This window comes from Pristis pectinata, chromosome 35 (assembly GCF_009764475.1).
Source record: "Pristis pectinata isolate sPriPec2 chromosome 35, sPriPec2.1.pri, whole genome shotgun sequence".
NCBI lineage: Eukaryota > Metazoa > Chordata > Chondrichthyes > Rhinopristiformes > Pristidae > Pristis > Pristis pectinata.
The window spans coordinates 4,815,931-4,831,070 of NC_067439.1; the positions used below are offsets into that span (position 1 = coordinate 4,815,931).

General features: G+C 45.2%; 1 protein-coding gene across 1 annotated transcript; it reads left to right on the forward strand.

Annotated features, from left to right (window-relative positions):
• Positions 1 to 14: 14 nt before the first annotated feature.
• mrpl28 (mitochondrial ribosomal protein L28) lies at positions 15 to 13,477 on the forward strand. Its single transcript, XM_052044156.1, has 6 exons — positions 15 to 65; positions 5,306 to 5,605; positions 7,042 to 7,194; positions 8,501 to 8,635; positions 10,773 to 10,859; positions 13,147 to 13,477. Exons 2-6 carry the CDS (start codon positions 5,318 to 5,320, stop codon positions 13,243 to 13,245), a joined length of 762 nt encoding a protein of 253 aa, XP_051900116.1. The 5' UTR covers positions 15 to 65; positions 5,306 to 5,317; the 3' UTR covers positions 13,246 to 13,477.
• The last annotated feature ends 1,663 nt before the right edge of the window (positions 13,478 to 15,140 follow it).

Here is a 15,140-nt window from a genome sequence, read left to right on the forward strand (position 1 = left end):
GAAGCAGGGAGAGGCGGGTTCCGAATCGAAGGCCTTGCGGACAAAAGTGAAGCCTGCAGCTCGGCGTAAGTGTGGGTTTAATGCTGAAGGGGAAGGGAGGGGAAGGAAGGGGAAGGAAGGGGAAGGAAAGGAAAGAAAAGAAAGGAATAAAAATGAGAAAGGAATGAAAAAGAAAAGAAAGGAAAGAGTTGCCTTCATTAGCCTCCAGCAGCCTCTATCCTTCCCTCTTCCCCCATTGGCTGCACCCTGGGTCTGTCTCAGTCCTGGGGCACCAGTCAGGTCTGCAATGGACCTCAGTGCCCCGGTGAAGTGTATCACTGTGCCCAATGATTCACTGTTGCTGTACGTGAGGGAGTGGGAGGTTTACTGTGATGCCTTCTGCAGTCAAATAGTCACCAATGAGGGCTTGCTCTTTCAGGTGGGGTGAAGGTTGTCCAGAGGGCGGACAGCACTAAAACCCAGCCAGGACCCAAATGCTGGGGCAGAGGGTCATTTTAGGTACTGTGATTGGGGCAGAGGTGGGCTGAAGGGTTTCGACCCGAAACGCCGACTGTCCATTCCCTTCCACAGATGCTGCCTGACCCACTGAGTTCCTCCAGCATCTTGTATTTTTGCTCCAGAGGTTGCGTGTGAATGTCGTTGATTTTGCAGGAGAATATATTAGAAATGAAGACTGCAGGTGCTGGAATCTGGAGCAACAAACAAGATGCTGGATGTACTGTGCTGCTGCTGCAAAAAGCTAATGTCCATGGCTTTTATACCCTGTGTATGGATGCATATAGCTTGAACTCAGGCAGCATCTGTGGAGGGGAAATGGAGAGTCGTCTTTTCAGCTCCAGACCCCTCCCCTGGGCTCAGTCCAGATAAAGAGCCTCTACCTGAAACGTCCACTGTCCATTTCCTATATTAGAAATGAAACTCTCCTGCTTGTGCTTTTGCAGGCAAGAACAGGAGGACCAATGAAGATTCTGAGCCTCTCCTACCTTCAAGTAGACTATTGCTGGTTTCCCTCTGTATTGCAATGAGGGTGGTGGTTTTAAAAAAACACAGAAGAAAGCTATTTGGGCTCTTTTGTGTGTGCTGAATCTTTGAAAGAACTGTCTGACTAGTCCAACTCGTTCTCCTCATTTTCCACAGCTATGTGGGTATATCTTGATTGTATCAAAGTAATGCCAAGTTTAATAGTGCACCAGTGGGAAACTGAGAAAGAAGGCACTGTTGGCTCAAACTGGAAAAGCAGCACCATATATTTTGTTCAATTATTTTTCTAAGTGTAGAGGATAAATTGAGATTATCTGTTTTAACTGTTGGTTGAGAGATAAATCTTGGCCAAGTGATTGGGGTGCCACAGTGGCAGAGCTGCTTCCTCACGACTCCAGTAAGCTGGGTTCAATACTGACCTCTGGTGCTGTCTGTGTGGAGTCTGCATGTTCTCTCTGTAACAGTGTGGGTTTCCTTCCACATCATAACAAGACACACAGGTTGGTAGGTTAATTAGCCACTAGTACATACGTGAGTGGTAGAATCTGGGGGTAATCGATGTGAACGAAGGGATTAATGTGGATGTGTGGTGGATGGTCAGTACAGATTCAGTGGGCTGAAGGGACTTTTCATGCTGCATGACTCCATGAGCTCCTTAACTCTTCTTTAAACAGTTACTTTATATACCACCATGAGAGTGCAGAAGAACACTTGGCTTAACGGTCTGTAGGATGTAAACAGAGCCCTAGAAGAAGAGTTTTAATTTTGTAGCTACGCTGTATGCCTCTCTCTGGAGAGTATTTGGAATTATAGTTCTGTATAAAGGATGTATTTGCTGGAGCAAAGAGGAATAATGGTCTTTGCAGAATTCACTCATAGACAACTTCATCAGCTGTGGAGTTGTATCAGAATAACAGGCAGAGTGGAGCAAAGCCAACATAGCAGTTATGTGTAATCATAAAAGTAGATCATGTTGGCGCCAGGTAGGGGAGATCTTTTGTAAATAGGAACATTTTAAAAGAACTAAGCTTTGTAACTTTAATTTTTTGAAAGTCCACATGGCAGTTGTGCAACAGTGAATCAGATAACCAGAGCCTGTTTGCTTCAAGCTTAAATGAAGGCAAGTGGTTTGAGGTGTGTAAATTTCTTCAAGGATTTGTATCTTCAAGCCTACTGTCCTTTGGAAGATATATATGATCATTGATTAAAAGCAGGGTTGAGCTTATCTGTAATGCCTTTATGGATATATAGTGAATTGCCACACAACGTAAAGGTTTGCACATGAAGAATGGCCTGAAACGGTAGCCTGTAAATCATTGATACCTTTTGGGCATAAGTGGACGGGCAATCAGGAGAAAATATTGCAGTTAAACTATTGGTATTGGTTTATTATTGTCACTTGTACTGAGGTACAGTGAAAAACTTGCTTGCAAACCGATTGTACAGGTCAATTCATTACACAGTGCAGTTAATTTGAGTTAGTACAAAGTGCATTGATGTGGTACAGGTAAAAACAGTAACAGTACAGAGTAAAGTGTCACAGCTACAGAGAAAGTGCAGTGCAATAAGGTGCAAGGTCACAACAAGGTAGATCATGAGGTCAGAGTCCATCTCATTGTATAAGGGAACCATTCAATAGTCTTATCACAGTGGGGTAGAAGCTGTCCTTAAGTCTAGTAGTATGTGCCCTCAGGCACCTGTATCTTCTACCCAATGGAAGAGGAGAGAAGAGAGAATGACCCGGGTGGGTGGGGTCTTTGATTATGCTGGCTGCTTCACCAAGACAACGAGAGGTAAAGACAGAGTCCAAGGAGGGGAGGCTGGTGTCCGTGATGCTCTGGGCTGTGTCCACAACTCTCTGCAGCTTCTTGCGGTCCTGGGCAGAGCAGTTGCCGTACCAAGCCGTGATACCTCCAGATAGGATGCTTTCTATGGTGCATCAGTAAAAGTTGGTGAGAGTCAAAGGGGACAAACCAAATTTCTTTAGCCTCCTGAGGAAGTAGAGGCGCTGGTGAGCTTTCTTGGCCGTGGCATCTACGTGATTTGACCAGGACAGGCTGTTGGTGATGTTCACACCCAGGAACTTGAAGCTCTCAACCCTCTCGACCTCAACACCATTGATGTAGACAGGTGCATGTACACCGCCCCCTTTCCTGAAGTCAATGACCAGCTCTTTTGTCTTGTTGACATTGAGGGAAAGGTTGTTGTCATGACACCATTCCACTAAGCTCTCTATCTTCTTCCTGTACTCTGACTCATCGCTGTTTGAGATATGGCCTACAACGGTGGTATCATCTGCAAACTTGTAGATGGAGTTAGAGCAGAATCTGGCCACACAGTCGTGAGTGTGTAGGGAGTAGAGTAGAGGGTTGAGGACGCAGCCTTGTGGGGCACCAGTGTCGAGAATAATCGTACTGGAGGTATTGCTGCCTATCCTCACTGATTGCGGTCTGCTTGTTAGAAAGTCAAGGATCCAGTTACAGAGGGAGGTGTTGAGTCCTAGGTCTCGGAGTTTGGTGACAAGCTTGCTTGGAATTATTGTATTGAAGGCAGAGCTGTAGTCAATAAACAATAGTCTAATGTATATGTCTTTACTGTCCAGATGCTCCAGAGCTGAGTGTAGGGCCAGGGAGATAGCATCCGCTGTAGACCTGTTTTGCAGATAGGCGAATTGCAGTGGGTCCAGGTTGTCTGGTAGGCTGGAGTGGATGTGTGCCATGACCAGCCTCTCAAAGCACTTCATGATGGTGGATGTCAGAGCCACTGGTTGGTAGTCATTGAGGCATGTTACCTTGCTTTTCTTTGGTACTAGGATGATAGTGGTCTTCTTAAAGTAGTGGGGTAGAAGCTGTCCTTAAGCCTGGTGGTATGTGCCCTCAGGCTCCTGTATCTTCTACCTGATGGAAGAGGAGAGAAGAGAGAATGTCCCGGGTGGGTGGGGTCTTTGATTATGCTGGCTGCTTCACCAAGACAACGAGAGGTAAAGACAGAGTCCAAGGAGGGGAGGCTGGTGTCCATGATGCGCTGGGCTCTGTCCACAACTTTCTGCAGTTTCTTGTGGTCAGAAAAAAATTTCCATACTTTTTTCCCAGGGTTGGGGACTCAAGAACTAGAGGGCAGAGGTTTAAGGTGAGAGGGGAGAGATTTAATAGGAACCTGAGGGGCAACTTTTTCACCCAAAGGGTGGTCTGTATATGGAATGAGCTGCCAGAGGAAGTGGTTGAGGCAGGTACATGAACGTTTAAAAAGTACTTGGACAGGTACCGGTTTAGAGGGATATGGGCTAAACACAGGCTTAGATGGGAATCTTGGTCGGCATGGACCAATTGGGCCGAAGGGCCTGTTTCTGTGCTGTATGACTCTATAACACTGAGTTAGAAGGTGTTGCCTGTGACTGGGAGCACTTCTTCAGTGCTGTATCAGCTTGGCAATCGTTTGTTTGATAACACTTCTTTGAATTAGGATGTCTTTCTATCTTAAGCTTGGTTATGAATGCAAGTACAGAGGGATCTTGGGGTCCAAGTCCTTAGCTCCCTGAAAGTGGCAGCACAAGTAGATAGAGTGGTAAAGAAGGCGCATGGAATGCTTGCCTTCATTGCTAAGGGCATAGGGTATAAGAATGAGAAGTCATGTTGCAATTGTATAAAACTTTGGTTAGCCTGCATTTGTATTGTGTGCAGTTCTGGTCGCCCCATTACAGGAAGGATGTGGAGGCTTTGGAGAGGGTGCAGAAGAGGTTGACCAGGATGCTGCCTGGATTAGACGGTATGAGCTATAAGGGGAGGTTGGACAAACTAGGATTGTTTTCTCTGGAGTGTCAGAGGCGGAGGGGAGAGCTGATAGAAGTTTATAAAATTATGGGAGGCATAGATAGGGTAGACAGCCAGAATCTTTTTCCCAGGGCAAAAATGTTGAATACTAGAAAGTATAGGTTTAAAGTGAGAGAGGAGAAGTTTAAAGGGGATGTGTGGGGCAAGTTTTTTTTACACAGAGAGTGGTGGGTGCTTGGAACGGGCTGCCAGGGGTGGTGGTGGAAGCAGATACGATAGTGGCATTCAAGAGGCTTTTAGACAGGCACATGAACATGCAGGGAATGGAGGGATATGGATCATGTGCAGGCAGAAGGGATTAGTTTAATTTGGCATCATGCTTGGCACAGAGATGGGCTGAAGGGCCTGTACCTGTGTTGTACTGTTCTAAGTAAGTAGTTAGGATGTGCCTATGGCCGTTTAAGCTTGCTTCATTCTGACTCGGGTGGAGTTGCTCACAGTGTGTGCTTGCGTTCCTGTCTTCCTGTAGTGACTCCTTTCTGATTCCACGTTAGGTCTGCCGAGAGATGCCACTGCACAAGTACCCGCCCAAGATCTGGGCTGCTCTGCGGCTTAAGCAAGGGATCCAAGCACGGCTGCCTGCTCATTATCTCCGCTCCCTCAATGAGAACCAGGAGCCCACGCCCGTTCACTTTAAACCACATGGGGTTAAATATAAGCGGAACCCACGTACTGGGCAACAAGAGCGAGTACAAGATATTCCGATTCCCATCTACTTTCCCCCAGAATCGCAGCGTGGATTGTGGGGAGGAGAGGGCTACATACAAGGGTTCAGATACGCCAACAATGACAAGGTATGGACTGGCACTTTGATACACACCAAAAGCTTAAGAGATTTTAATATTATTTCTTTCCCTGCTGTCTCAAAGATGATGAGAATGTTGACCTGTCAGCATCAGCCTAAGATTAACATTAAGTGCTCATTGATGTTCTCTGCCTTAAATGTATAATTCTGAACCAAAAGCAAAAAAAAAATGGAAATCTGAAATAAAAATAGAAAATACTGGAGATATTCAGCAAGCCAGGCAGCATCTGTGGAGAGAAATACAGTTAATGTTTCAGGTCTCTGCTCAGATGAAAGGTTACTGACCTGAAACAATTACTCTGTTTCTCTCTACAGATGCTACCCGAACTGCTGATTATTTCCAGCATTTTCTGTTTTTATTTATAATTTTTGTCCTTCTGTTCAAAGTACTCTGTGGCTTTGCTCCTTTCTTTACATCTGTAATGTCCACCTCACTCCGCACTCCTCCAATTTTAGCCTCCACCATTAGTAGCCAGGGGCAGAGGGACGATGCTCTAAGCGGCCTGTCCCTCCCTAAGCACCTCCTCACTTTCCCCTATTATGATGGTCTTTGATCAAGCTGATCTAATATCTCAAATTTTCCTCCAAATGACTGGAGTATTGTGTTCAGTTCTGGATGCCCTGCTATAGAAAGATGCCATTAAGCTGAAAAAGAGTGCAGGAAAGATTTACGAGGACGTTGCCAGGACTCGAGGGACTGGGTTATAGGGAGAGGTTGGGCAGGCTAGGACTTTATTCCTTGGAGCGTAGGAGACTGAGAAGTGATTTGGGACATAGCATAAAAATTTTATTCAGGTTTTTGGGTGCAAGATTTGGAAACACTTTTGATTTTGGAGGTCTGGAGAAAGAACACTCTTGCCCAAGTTGCAAGAGGTGTATAAAATCACGAGGGGCATAGCTAAGATGAATGCACACAGTTTTTTTCCCAGAATCAAGAACAAAAGGGCATAGGTTTGTGAGAGGGGAGAGTTTGAATAGAAACCTGAGAGGCAGCTTTTTTCACACACAGGGTGGTGAGTAAATGAAATGAGCTGCCAGAGGAAGTGGTTGAGGCAGGTACAATAACAATATTTAAAAGACATTTGAACAGGTACATGGATAGGAACAATTTGGAGGGATATGGGCCAAACGCAGGCAAATGGGACTAGCTTAGATGGGAATCTTGGTCGGCATGGACCAGTTGGGCCGAAGGGCCTGTTTCTGTGCTGTATGACTCCATGACTCTCTTTGGGGAGGAGATTTCTGAGCTTAGGATCCCAGGCAGTGTTGCAATTAAATTCTAGGTGAAGCTCAGGCGACCAGAACTGGAGGAACTTGACAGGGACAGGTCAGTGGGTAGTTGAGAGGTGGCGTGTGCAACGCCAAGCTCTGGCGCCAGCTGCTGTGCAGTTTTGCTCTCTCACGGCTTGCTTGTCTCCCCTGCAGCTCTCCACTCGACTGGGGAAAACGTGGAAGCCACAGATCTTTGTGCGGAAGCTTTACAGTGAAATCCTGGACACGACCTTCAACATCCCAGTGACTATGCGGACAATGGACCTGGTGGATGCTTGCTATGGCTTTGATTTCTACATCCTGAAGGTCGGGTTTCTTGGACTTGAGTTGAGCCCTGTGTGTGTTTGCCCAGCATTTGCCACGCATCTTCATTTGCCCGAGGAGTCCCTGTTTGCAGCATGAAGTCAGGGGAATGGAGTGGGTTCAAGTATTGGTATTTATTGGTTTATTATTGTCACTTGTACCGAGGTACAGTGAAAAGCGTGTCTTGCAAACCGATCGTACAGGTCAGTTTATTACTCAGTGCAGTTACGTTGAGTTAGTAGAGAGTGCATTGAGGTAGTACAGGTAAAAACAATAACAGTACAGAGTAAAGTGTCACAGCTACAGAGAAAGTGCAGTGCAATAAGGTGCAAGGTCACAACAAGGTAGATCGTGAGGTCAGAGTCCATCTCATCGTATAAGGGAACCGTTCATTGTGTACTTTCTGACTTACGGACCAAATCGACTATGGACCGACTTTAACTGTGGCAAAGGCGCTCTATAAAGGCAGATTGTTGATTAATGAAAATCAAAAACTGATGTACCAGAAATATGAAGTTTAAGCAGGAAATACTGGTAATCCTCAACAAGTCAGGCATTATTTGTAGAAAGGGAAACAGTTAATATTTCAGGTTGAAAACCCTTTGTCACAACTGGGAAAGAGCGGAAGTAAAACATTTCAGATTTCCAGCATCCACTGTTATTTTTTGATGCTCAGGTAGGTCACCTTTCCTATCTGGATCAGAACTGGCCATATCTGCTGTGAGTCAGTCATCCGTTATACTGGCTCAGGTTTTCTCTCTGTCTGGTCACAGTCTGACCTGCTGGGCATATTCCTGCTATTTGCAACCTATTATTCTGCTTTGCTTGTATTGTCGCCTTCTAACTGCCGCCTTTAACATTTTGATTAGATGACCTCTACATCTTATCCCAATGGCAACCCTGGCCTCACCCTATTACAGATAATCCTTTTGTCCTATCTATTCCCCCCCCCCACCCTCTCTGCAGTTTAAAAGTAACTTGTTAATAATCTCTTTCCCAGTTCTTTGACTTGAAGTGTTAACTCTTTCTTTCGTGCATGCTGCCTGATGTGACTGTTTCCAACAGTTCCTGTTCGTATTGTTAATAAATGTTGGCTAGGACATCTGCCTATCTTCAGAATAGTGCCGTGGGATCTTGTACATCTGCCTGAGTGAGCAGATGTTTGACTGTCATATATACAGTTTAAATGCCTCATCCAGCACTCGAAGACTGGCTATGCGGAATGGGTCCTTCTGGATTATGTGCTCCATTTTGGGGAGGTTCCCTTACAGCAAAGCTGCCATTTATTTTTTTGTAAATTGTTCCTTAGACGCCAAAGGTCGACCTGAATTCAAAGCTGGGGATGGATCTGAAACGTGCGATGCTGCTGAGACTCGCTCGCAAGGACACAGAGCTTTACCCTGACGATCCAGTGAAACGGGAGCATATCTATGATAAGTACAAGGTACAGTGTAAAGCCTGAGATTTTCAAGTCAGGTTGAGTTTATTGTCATGTGCACAAGTACGGTGAGGTACAAGTGCAATGAAAAACTTGCTTGCAGCAGCATCACAGGCACGTAGGTACAGACAACACACAGAACAAATTATACAAGGCAGTGAAGAGACAAGAAAAAAACCGTACAAAACAAGATATTAGTGCAAAACAAACCACAACCAGAGACAAGTCCATGGCAGTGCGAGAGGTGGTCCGTAGTGCGCCGTTGCTGAGGTAAGGTTAGGGTTGTGCAGGTCGGTTCAAGAACCTGATGGTTGTAGGAAAGTAACTGCTCCTGAACCTGGTGGTGTGGGACTTCAGGCTTCTGTACCTCCTGCCTGACAGTAGCAATGAGAAGTGGGCATGACCTGGATGGTAGGGATCCTTGATGATAGATGCCTCCTGTAGATGCTGTCAGTGGCAGGGAGGGCTGTGCCCACAATGGACCGAGCTGTGTCTACTACTCTTGCGTTTGTGTGTGTTGGAATTGCTGTACCAGGCCATGATGCAACCAGTCATTTTCTTAAAATGTTATCTTGAAAGTGAGGTTTTTAAGTTTCTTTGCAGGGTGAGGAGTTATGTGGAGAATCAGCAGAGGGTGAGGTTGTTCTCCATAAGGTTAAGGGAAAGTTAAATTGCAAGGAGATTTGATAGAATAATAAGGGGAAACTGTTTCCAGTGGAAAGATCAGTACCCCAAGGGGACACTGTGGGGCAGCAGAGTGGCACATCTAGTAGAACCGCAGACAAAAGGCTGCAGATGCTGAAATCTGGAGCAACACATAGAAGCTGGAGGAACTCAGCAGGTCAGGCAGCATCACTGGAGGGAAATGAACAGTCGACGTTTTGGGTTGAGACCCTCCTGACCCAAAAGGTAGAGGGGATGTAGCCAGTATAAAGAGGTGCAGGGAAGGAGTGGAACAAGAGCTGGCAGGTGATAGGTGGATCCAGGTGAGGAGGGGAGACTGGAAATAGAACAGAAGCTGCGAGGTGATAGGTGGAGGTGACAAAGGGCTGCAGACAATGGAATCTGACAGGAGAGGAAGGTGGAGCCTGGAAAAAAGGGAGGGAAGGTGGGGAGGGGAGTTGGGAATAGTGGGGGAGGGGAAGGGGAGCTGCTGCCTCACAACTCTAGGGATCCGTGTTCTATCCTGACCTCCGGCGCTGTGTGTGGAATTTGCACGTTCTCCCCGTGACAACATGGGTTTCCTTCAGGCTCTCTAGTTTCCTCTTGCGTCCCAAAGAGATGCAGGTTGGTATGTTAATTGGCCAGTGTAAATAGCCTGTGTTGTGTAGCTGAATGCTAGTCTGTAGTGGGTTGACGGGAACCTGGGGAGAATAAAATGAATTAGCGTAGGATTAGTGTACATGTGTGTGTTTGATGGCGCAGACTCAGTGGTTTGTTTCTGTGCTATATTTTTCGAAGCCTGCAAGGCGATGGGTTAAAAGAAAAGCAGAGGGGATGAGGAGAAAGGATCGTATGCAGCAAGTTGCTGTGATCCAGAACAAGTTTCCTAAAAAGATCGTAGAAGAAGATTCTAAAGGACGTTCAAAAGAGAACTGGCCGAATACTTGTAAGGAAAAAGATAATTTGCGGAGGAGCAGAAAAGTGGGGTTTTGGGCAGCACTCTCCATCTCTGAGCCACACAGTTGTGGGTCCATTCCCAGAGCAGGGAATTGATCCCAAAAGTCTGGCCAGACTGAGGGAGTCTACACTGTCAGAGATGCTGTCATTTGGGTGCTCCCTCAGACGTACAAGTCCCTATGTTCCGTTTTGAGAAAGAACGGGGAAATTTCTCCTTTGTGTCAACGGGGCCAATATTTATCACTCAGTTAACATCACAAAACAGTGCCTGATTATTGTCATGTATTTGTGGGAGTTTACTGCCCAGAATTGGCTGCCAGGTTTTCTGCATTGATTCTAAAGAGTTTTGGGATGTCCTGCAAAGGACAAAAAGGATTCTTGCATTTTTATAGCATTACTTAAAGGTCTTTGAAGGAAATTGCACACGGGTTGAATGACATCCCCCTCCTCTTCCCCCGCAACCCCCCACTCCCATGCTCCATGTTGTACTGTTAAACTGATGCAAGTCTCCATTATGCTGCAGGAATTTGTGATTCCTGAAGAGGAGGCAGAGTGGGTCGGCCTGAGTCTGGAGGAAGCTGTGGAGAAGCAGAGGTTGTTGGAGAAAAAGGTAACGATTAAATTGTTCTTGACCCAGTCTTGATTGCAGTCACCCCTGTTCCAAAAAAAAATGTCTGTGTATTGCATTTACATCGGAAGTGGCCGTGGAGCAAAGAACGGGTGTGGGACTAATCAATTCTTTCTTTCAGAGAGTTAGCACAGGCAGGATGGACCAAATAGATTTCCTCTATATCATGTCAGTCATGAAAAGGAAGTTCCAATCCCCTTACAAATAATTTCAAAATATGATTCTCCTTGCAAATTCCCTAACTAAAGTTCAGTCTGTTCATTTCTATAAAGGATGTAAGGCTGTACAAAACCAGGATGTTCAGCTGGACTTGTGTATGCCATCACTTGCGTATGCTCCACTCTGGAATTCCTGGTGGAATGTTGCTGGGACGGTTTGTCTCTAAAGTACTGAATGCAGTATGTTGCAATGCCCCAGGCACTCCAGTTTGTAAAAGACAGCAAGCAGACTTATGATCCCATGTGCATCTGAGTTGTGATCTGAAACTGACCTCCCTGCTGTCCACTGACCTTCAAGCATGTGCCTGCTTAATGCAGTAATTAGATTCTTTCAAGTGTTTTAAATTGAGAATCCCATTCAGACCAAAAATCAGCATCAGAATCCCTTTATTTAAATAAAAGAGCAAGTACACCTTGAGCCTAAAAGGGAACAATGCATTATAGTTGCTTGTGGTAGTGTTGCAACCTTTCTAATATGAAATGCACCCAACCATCCAATGGTTTGGGCGCAGGTATATCCTGTCTGTCCTGTCAAGTAATTGTACCCAGGGAAGTGGGGCAGAGGTACTAAATCCTATTCGGTCATTTCTGATGAAGGGTCTCCAACTTGAAATATTTACTTTGCTTTTTCCACAGATGCTGCCTGACCTGAACAGTATTTCCAACACTTTCTGTTAATTGCTTCAGAGTTCCAATATCTACAGTTTTGATTTTCAAATATATTATTAGGGTTGTTTAGGACAAAGCATTGGTTGTGATTTATTACAGGCTTGAAGGGCTGAATGGCCTCCTGTGTGGAACTCAGACTCTTTTTGATACTGCATATCTTAAGCTGCTTGTAATTCCAATGACTGAGGACACATGAATGTTTCATAAAGTGTGAGACGTCAGCACTGAATAATATTACAGTCATAGTGTTATTTTTGGTCAGTTGCCCTCAGGGAGGCAGGAAGGGATGTCCAAAATGTTCATTACTTGAGAACGGATGTAGGTTGGACAAAGTCCACTTGCGACAGATTGCAGTTGGCTAAGTGGGTCAGACAGCTTTTCCACATGGTCTGTTTAAGATATGCTTGGATCCATCAGACGCTCTCCTATGTCACACAGGAAGTGAAGCATGATTGGTGCCGGAACATTTTCTATTTTGAAAACTGTCTATTCTATCCTTTTAAAATTATCTAAGTTTAGCAGAGCATAGCAGTTTCTCTGTGGTATGGTTAGAGAGAAGAACAACAGATTGAGGCACTACTTGTGGGAGAGGCTGCTATGTTTACAATAGTTTTCATTCTGAGTATGGACAAAATTTTCTGATGCCAAATTTTTAATATATTAGTAATGTTATTGGTCCAGAGACAAAACCTATGCTGCATCAGGACTCAGCAGAGAGGTGGCAAGTATAAAGAGGAGGGCAGTAGTGAGACAGGAGTCCAAAGTGATTGGTGGACTAAAGACGGGTGAAAGATGATAGGCAGGTGGCACCAGGTAGGAAAGGAAAGGGGAGGGTGGAATTGGGAGACAAGTGGCAGATGGAGGATAGATAGGGGCAAACAAAGAGTGAGGCAGATGGGGGATGAATGGGGGCAATACTGAGGGAGTGCAGGACTGCTGGAAGTATCGTCTTTTGAATGACGATTTGCACTGAGCTCCTGCCAAATTCATTCCTCAAAGAAACAGGCCCTTCGGCCCATCATATCCATGCCAACCATCAACTACCTATCTACACTAATCCCATTTACCGGAATTCGGTGCATAAGCCTTCTAATACTAAAATGTGATGACAGTACCTGTCTCTACCATCTCCTCAGCCAGTCATTACAGATACCAACCACCCCCTGGGTGATTATCTGCTCGTGGTTGCATTGCTATTATGATAGTTAACTGTATGTGATATGGTGTTTAACACCTTATGACAGTTGCAATGTGGGCAATACCAACTTGTCAATTCATCGTACTTTGGTTGTGAAAGATTAAAAGGGAAACCACTGTCCTAAATGAAGTGCTGAAATTGGCAAACAGCTGGATATTCAACTTACTTTTAAATTTTCTCTTAGGACCCAGTGCCGCTGTTTAAAGTTTATGCTGAGGAACTCGTCCAGCAACTTCAGATGCAACAACTGTCAGAACCAGTGATCGTAGAAAAGGTGTCGTAACTGAGCATGGGGTTCTTATCGTCTACAGAGCAGTAGGTTATGAGGCCAGTGAAACATCTCTTTTTGGCAAAACTTACTGCCCGACAGTGACTGAGTACAGATGAACCTGCCTCAATGGGCAGTGTTTAAAGTGACTTTATGAAATATTCATCAGAACTAATCACCCTAGCCGAACGTGAGTTTTTGTAATATGTGTAAGACAGACTGTGCAACATGATTGCTAAATAACTTCTTTCTCAAGTCAAAGTCAAGTTTATTGTCATCTGCACAAGTCCATGTGTGCACAGGTGCAACAAAAAACTTTCTTGCAGCAGCATCACAGGCACATAGTAACATTCATAAGAACAACATAAATTAGACATAAATTATACACAATTCTTATAAGAAAGAACAATTAGAACAAAAAAAAGTCAATTTTAGTGCAAAGTGGTCATTGTGTTGCTAAACTGTACTGTTTAGAGTTGTAACACACAAAGGAGCTAGAGGAACTTAGGTCAGGCAGCAGCGATGGAGGGAGATGGAGAGTCGATATTTCGGGTCAAGACCTTTGGTTCAGGGATCAAATGGTTGAAGGGAAGCAGCTGCTCTTGAACCTGGTGGTGTGGGACTTTGGGCTTCTGTACCTGCTGCCCGATGGTAGCTGCGAGAAGATGGCATGGCCCGAATGGTGGGGATCTTTGCTGATGGATGTTGCCTTCTTGAGGCAGCACCTCCTGTAGATGGTGGGGAGGGATGTGCCCATGATGTATTGAGCCGCGTCCATTACTCTCTGCAGCTTCCTGCATTCCTGTGCATTCGAATTGCCATACCAGACCATGATACAACCAATCAGGATACTTTCAGCAGTACATCTGTAGAAGATGTATTGTTGAAAAGGCAAGATGTTTGACTATATTGCTGTTCCATTGAATAAAGTGATTTCCAGTGGCTACAGATCACTTTATTCAATTCTGTTTACACAGACAACATGATAGTGGATCTGTCATTCCAAATAGTCCATGCTAGGATGCTGCCTGGATTAGAGGGCATGTGCTATCAGGAGAAGCTGGACAAACTTGGGCTCTTTTCTCTGGAGCAGCGGAGGCTGAGGGGTGATCTGTTGGAAGTGTATAAAATTATGAGGGGCATAGATAGGGTGGACAAGCAATATCTTTTTCCCATTATTGAGTGATCCAATACCAGAGGGCATGCATTTAAGGTGAGAGGGGGGTAGGTTCAGAAGAGACGTGAGGGATATATTTTTTACTCAGAGAGTGGTGGATGCCTGGAATGCATTGCCTGATAGGCAAATTCATTGGGGACTTTTAAGAGGGGCTTGGATGGGCACATGAATGAGAGGAAACTGGAGGGATATGGGCATTCTGTAGGTAGGAGGGATTAGCTATGTCAGCACAACATTGTGGGCTGAAGGGCCTGTTCTGTGCTGTACTGTTCTATGTTCTAGAGTTTACTGCTCACATTAGCAAATAGGCTTGATCGCAATCACTCTGCCTTTGTCTCTTCATTTCATCAAACGTCCATTGTGGCTTTGCTTCAAAAGGTGGCAGGCTCATGCCACTGCCAAAACCACAGTCCAGACTGACATCCACAGTAGGGTGCTGAGGGAGAGCTTCACTGTTCCAGGTGTCTTCTTTAAGTTTAAATGTTAAAAGAACTTGGCCAGCAGACTTCCGGGAATGCAGCAATTTCACCTGGGAGTTCTCCATGGTGTTCCAGTTACCCTCTCACCCTCAACCAACATCACTAAAGTATAATCTGGTCTGCTGAGCATGTCCCACAGCTTTACTATTAACAACATAAGGAGAGGTTGGACAAACTCAGGTTGTTTTCTCTGGAGCGGCGGGGGCTGAGGGAAGACCTGATAGAAGACCTGATAGATAAAGTAGACAGCCAGG

What these genes read in the sequence shown, in the direction of transcription:
- mrpl28 (XM_052044156.1), top strand. Translation starts at nt 5,318, where the DNA reads ATGCCACTGCACAAGTACCCGCCCAAGATCTGGGCTGCTCTGCGGCTT. An exon ending in GATACGCCAACAATGACAAG is followed by an intron (nt 5,606 to 7,041) that starts GTATGGACTGGC and finishes TCTCCCCTGCAG; the next exon opens with CTCTCCACTCGACTGGGGAA. An exon ending in ATATCTATGATAAGTACAAG is followed by an intron (nt 8,636 to 10,772) that starts GTACAGTGTAAA and finishes ATTATGCTGCAG; the next exon opens with GAATTTGTGATTCCTGAAGA.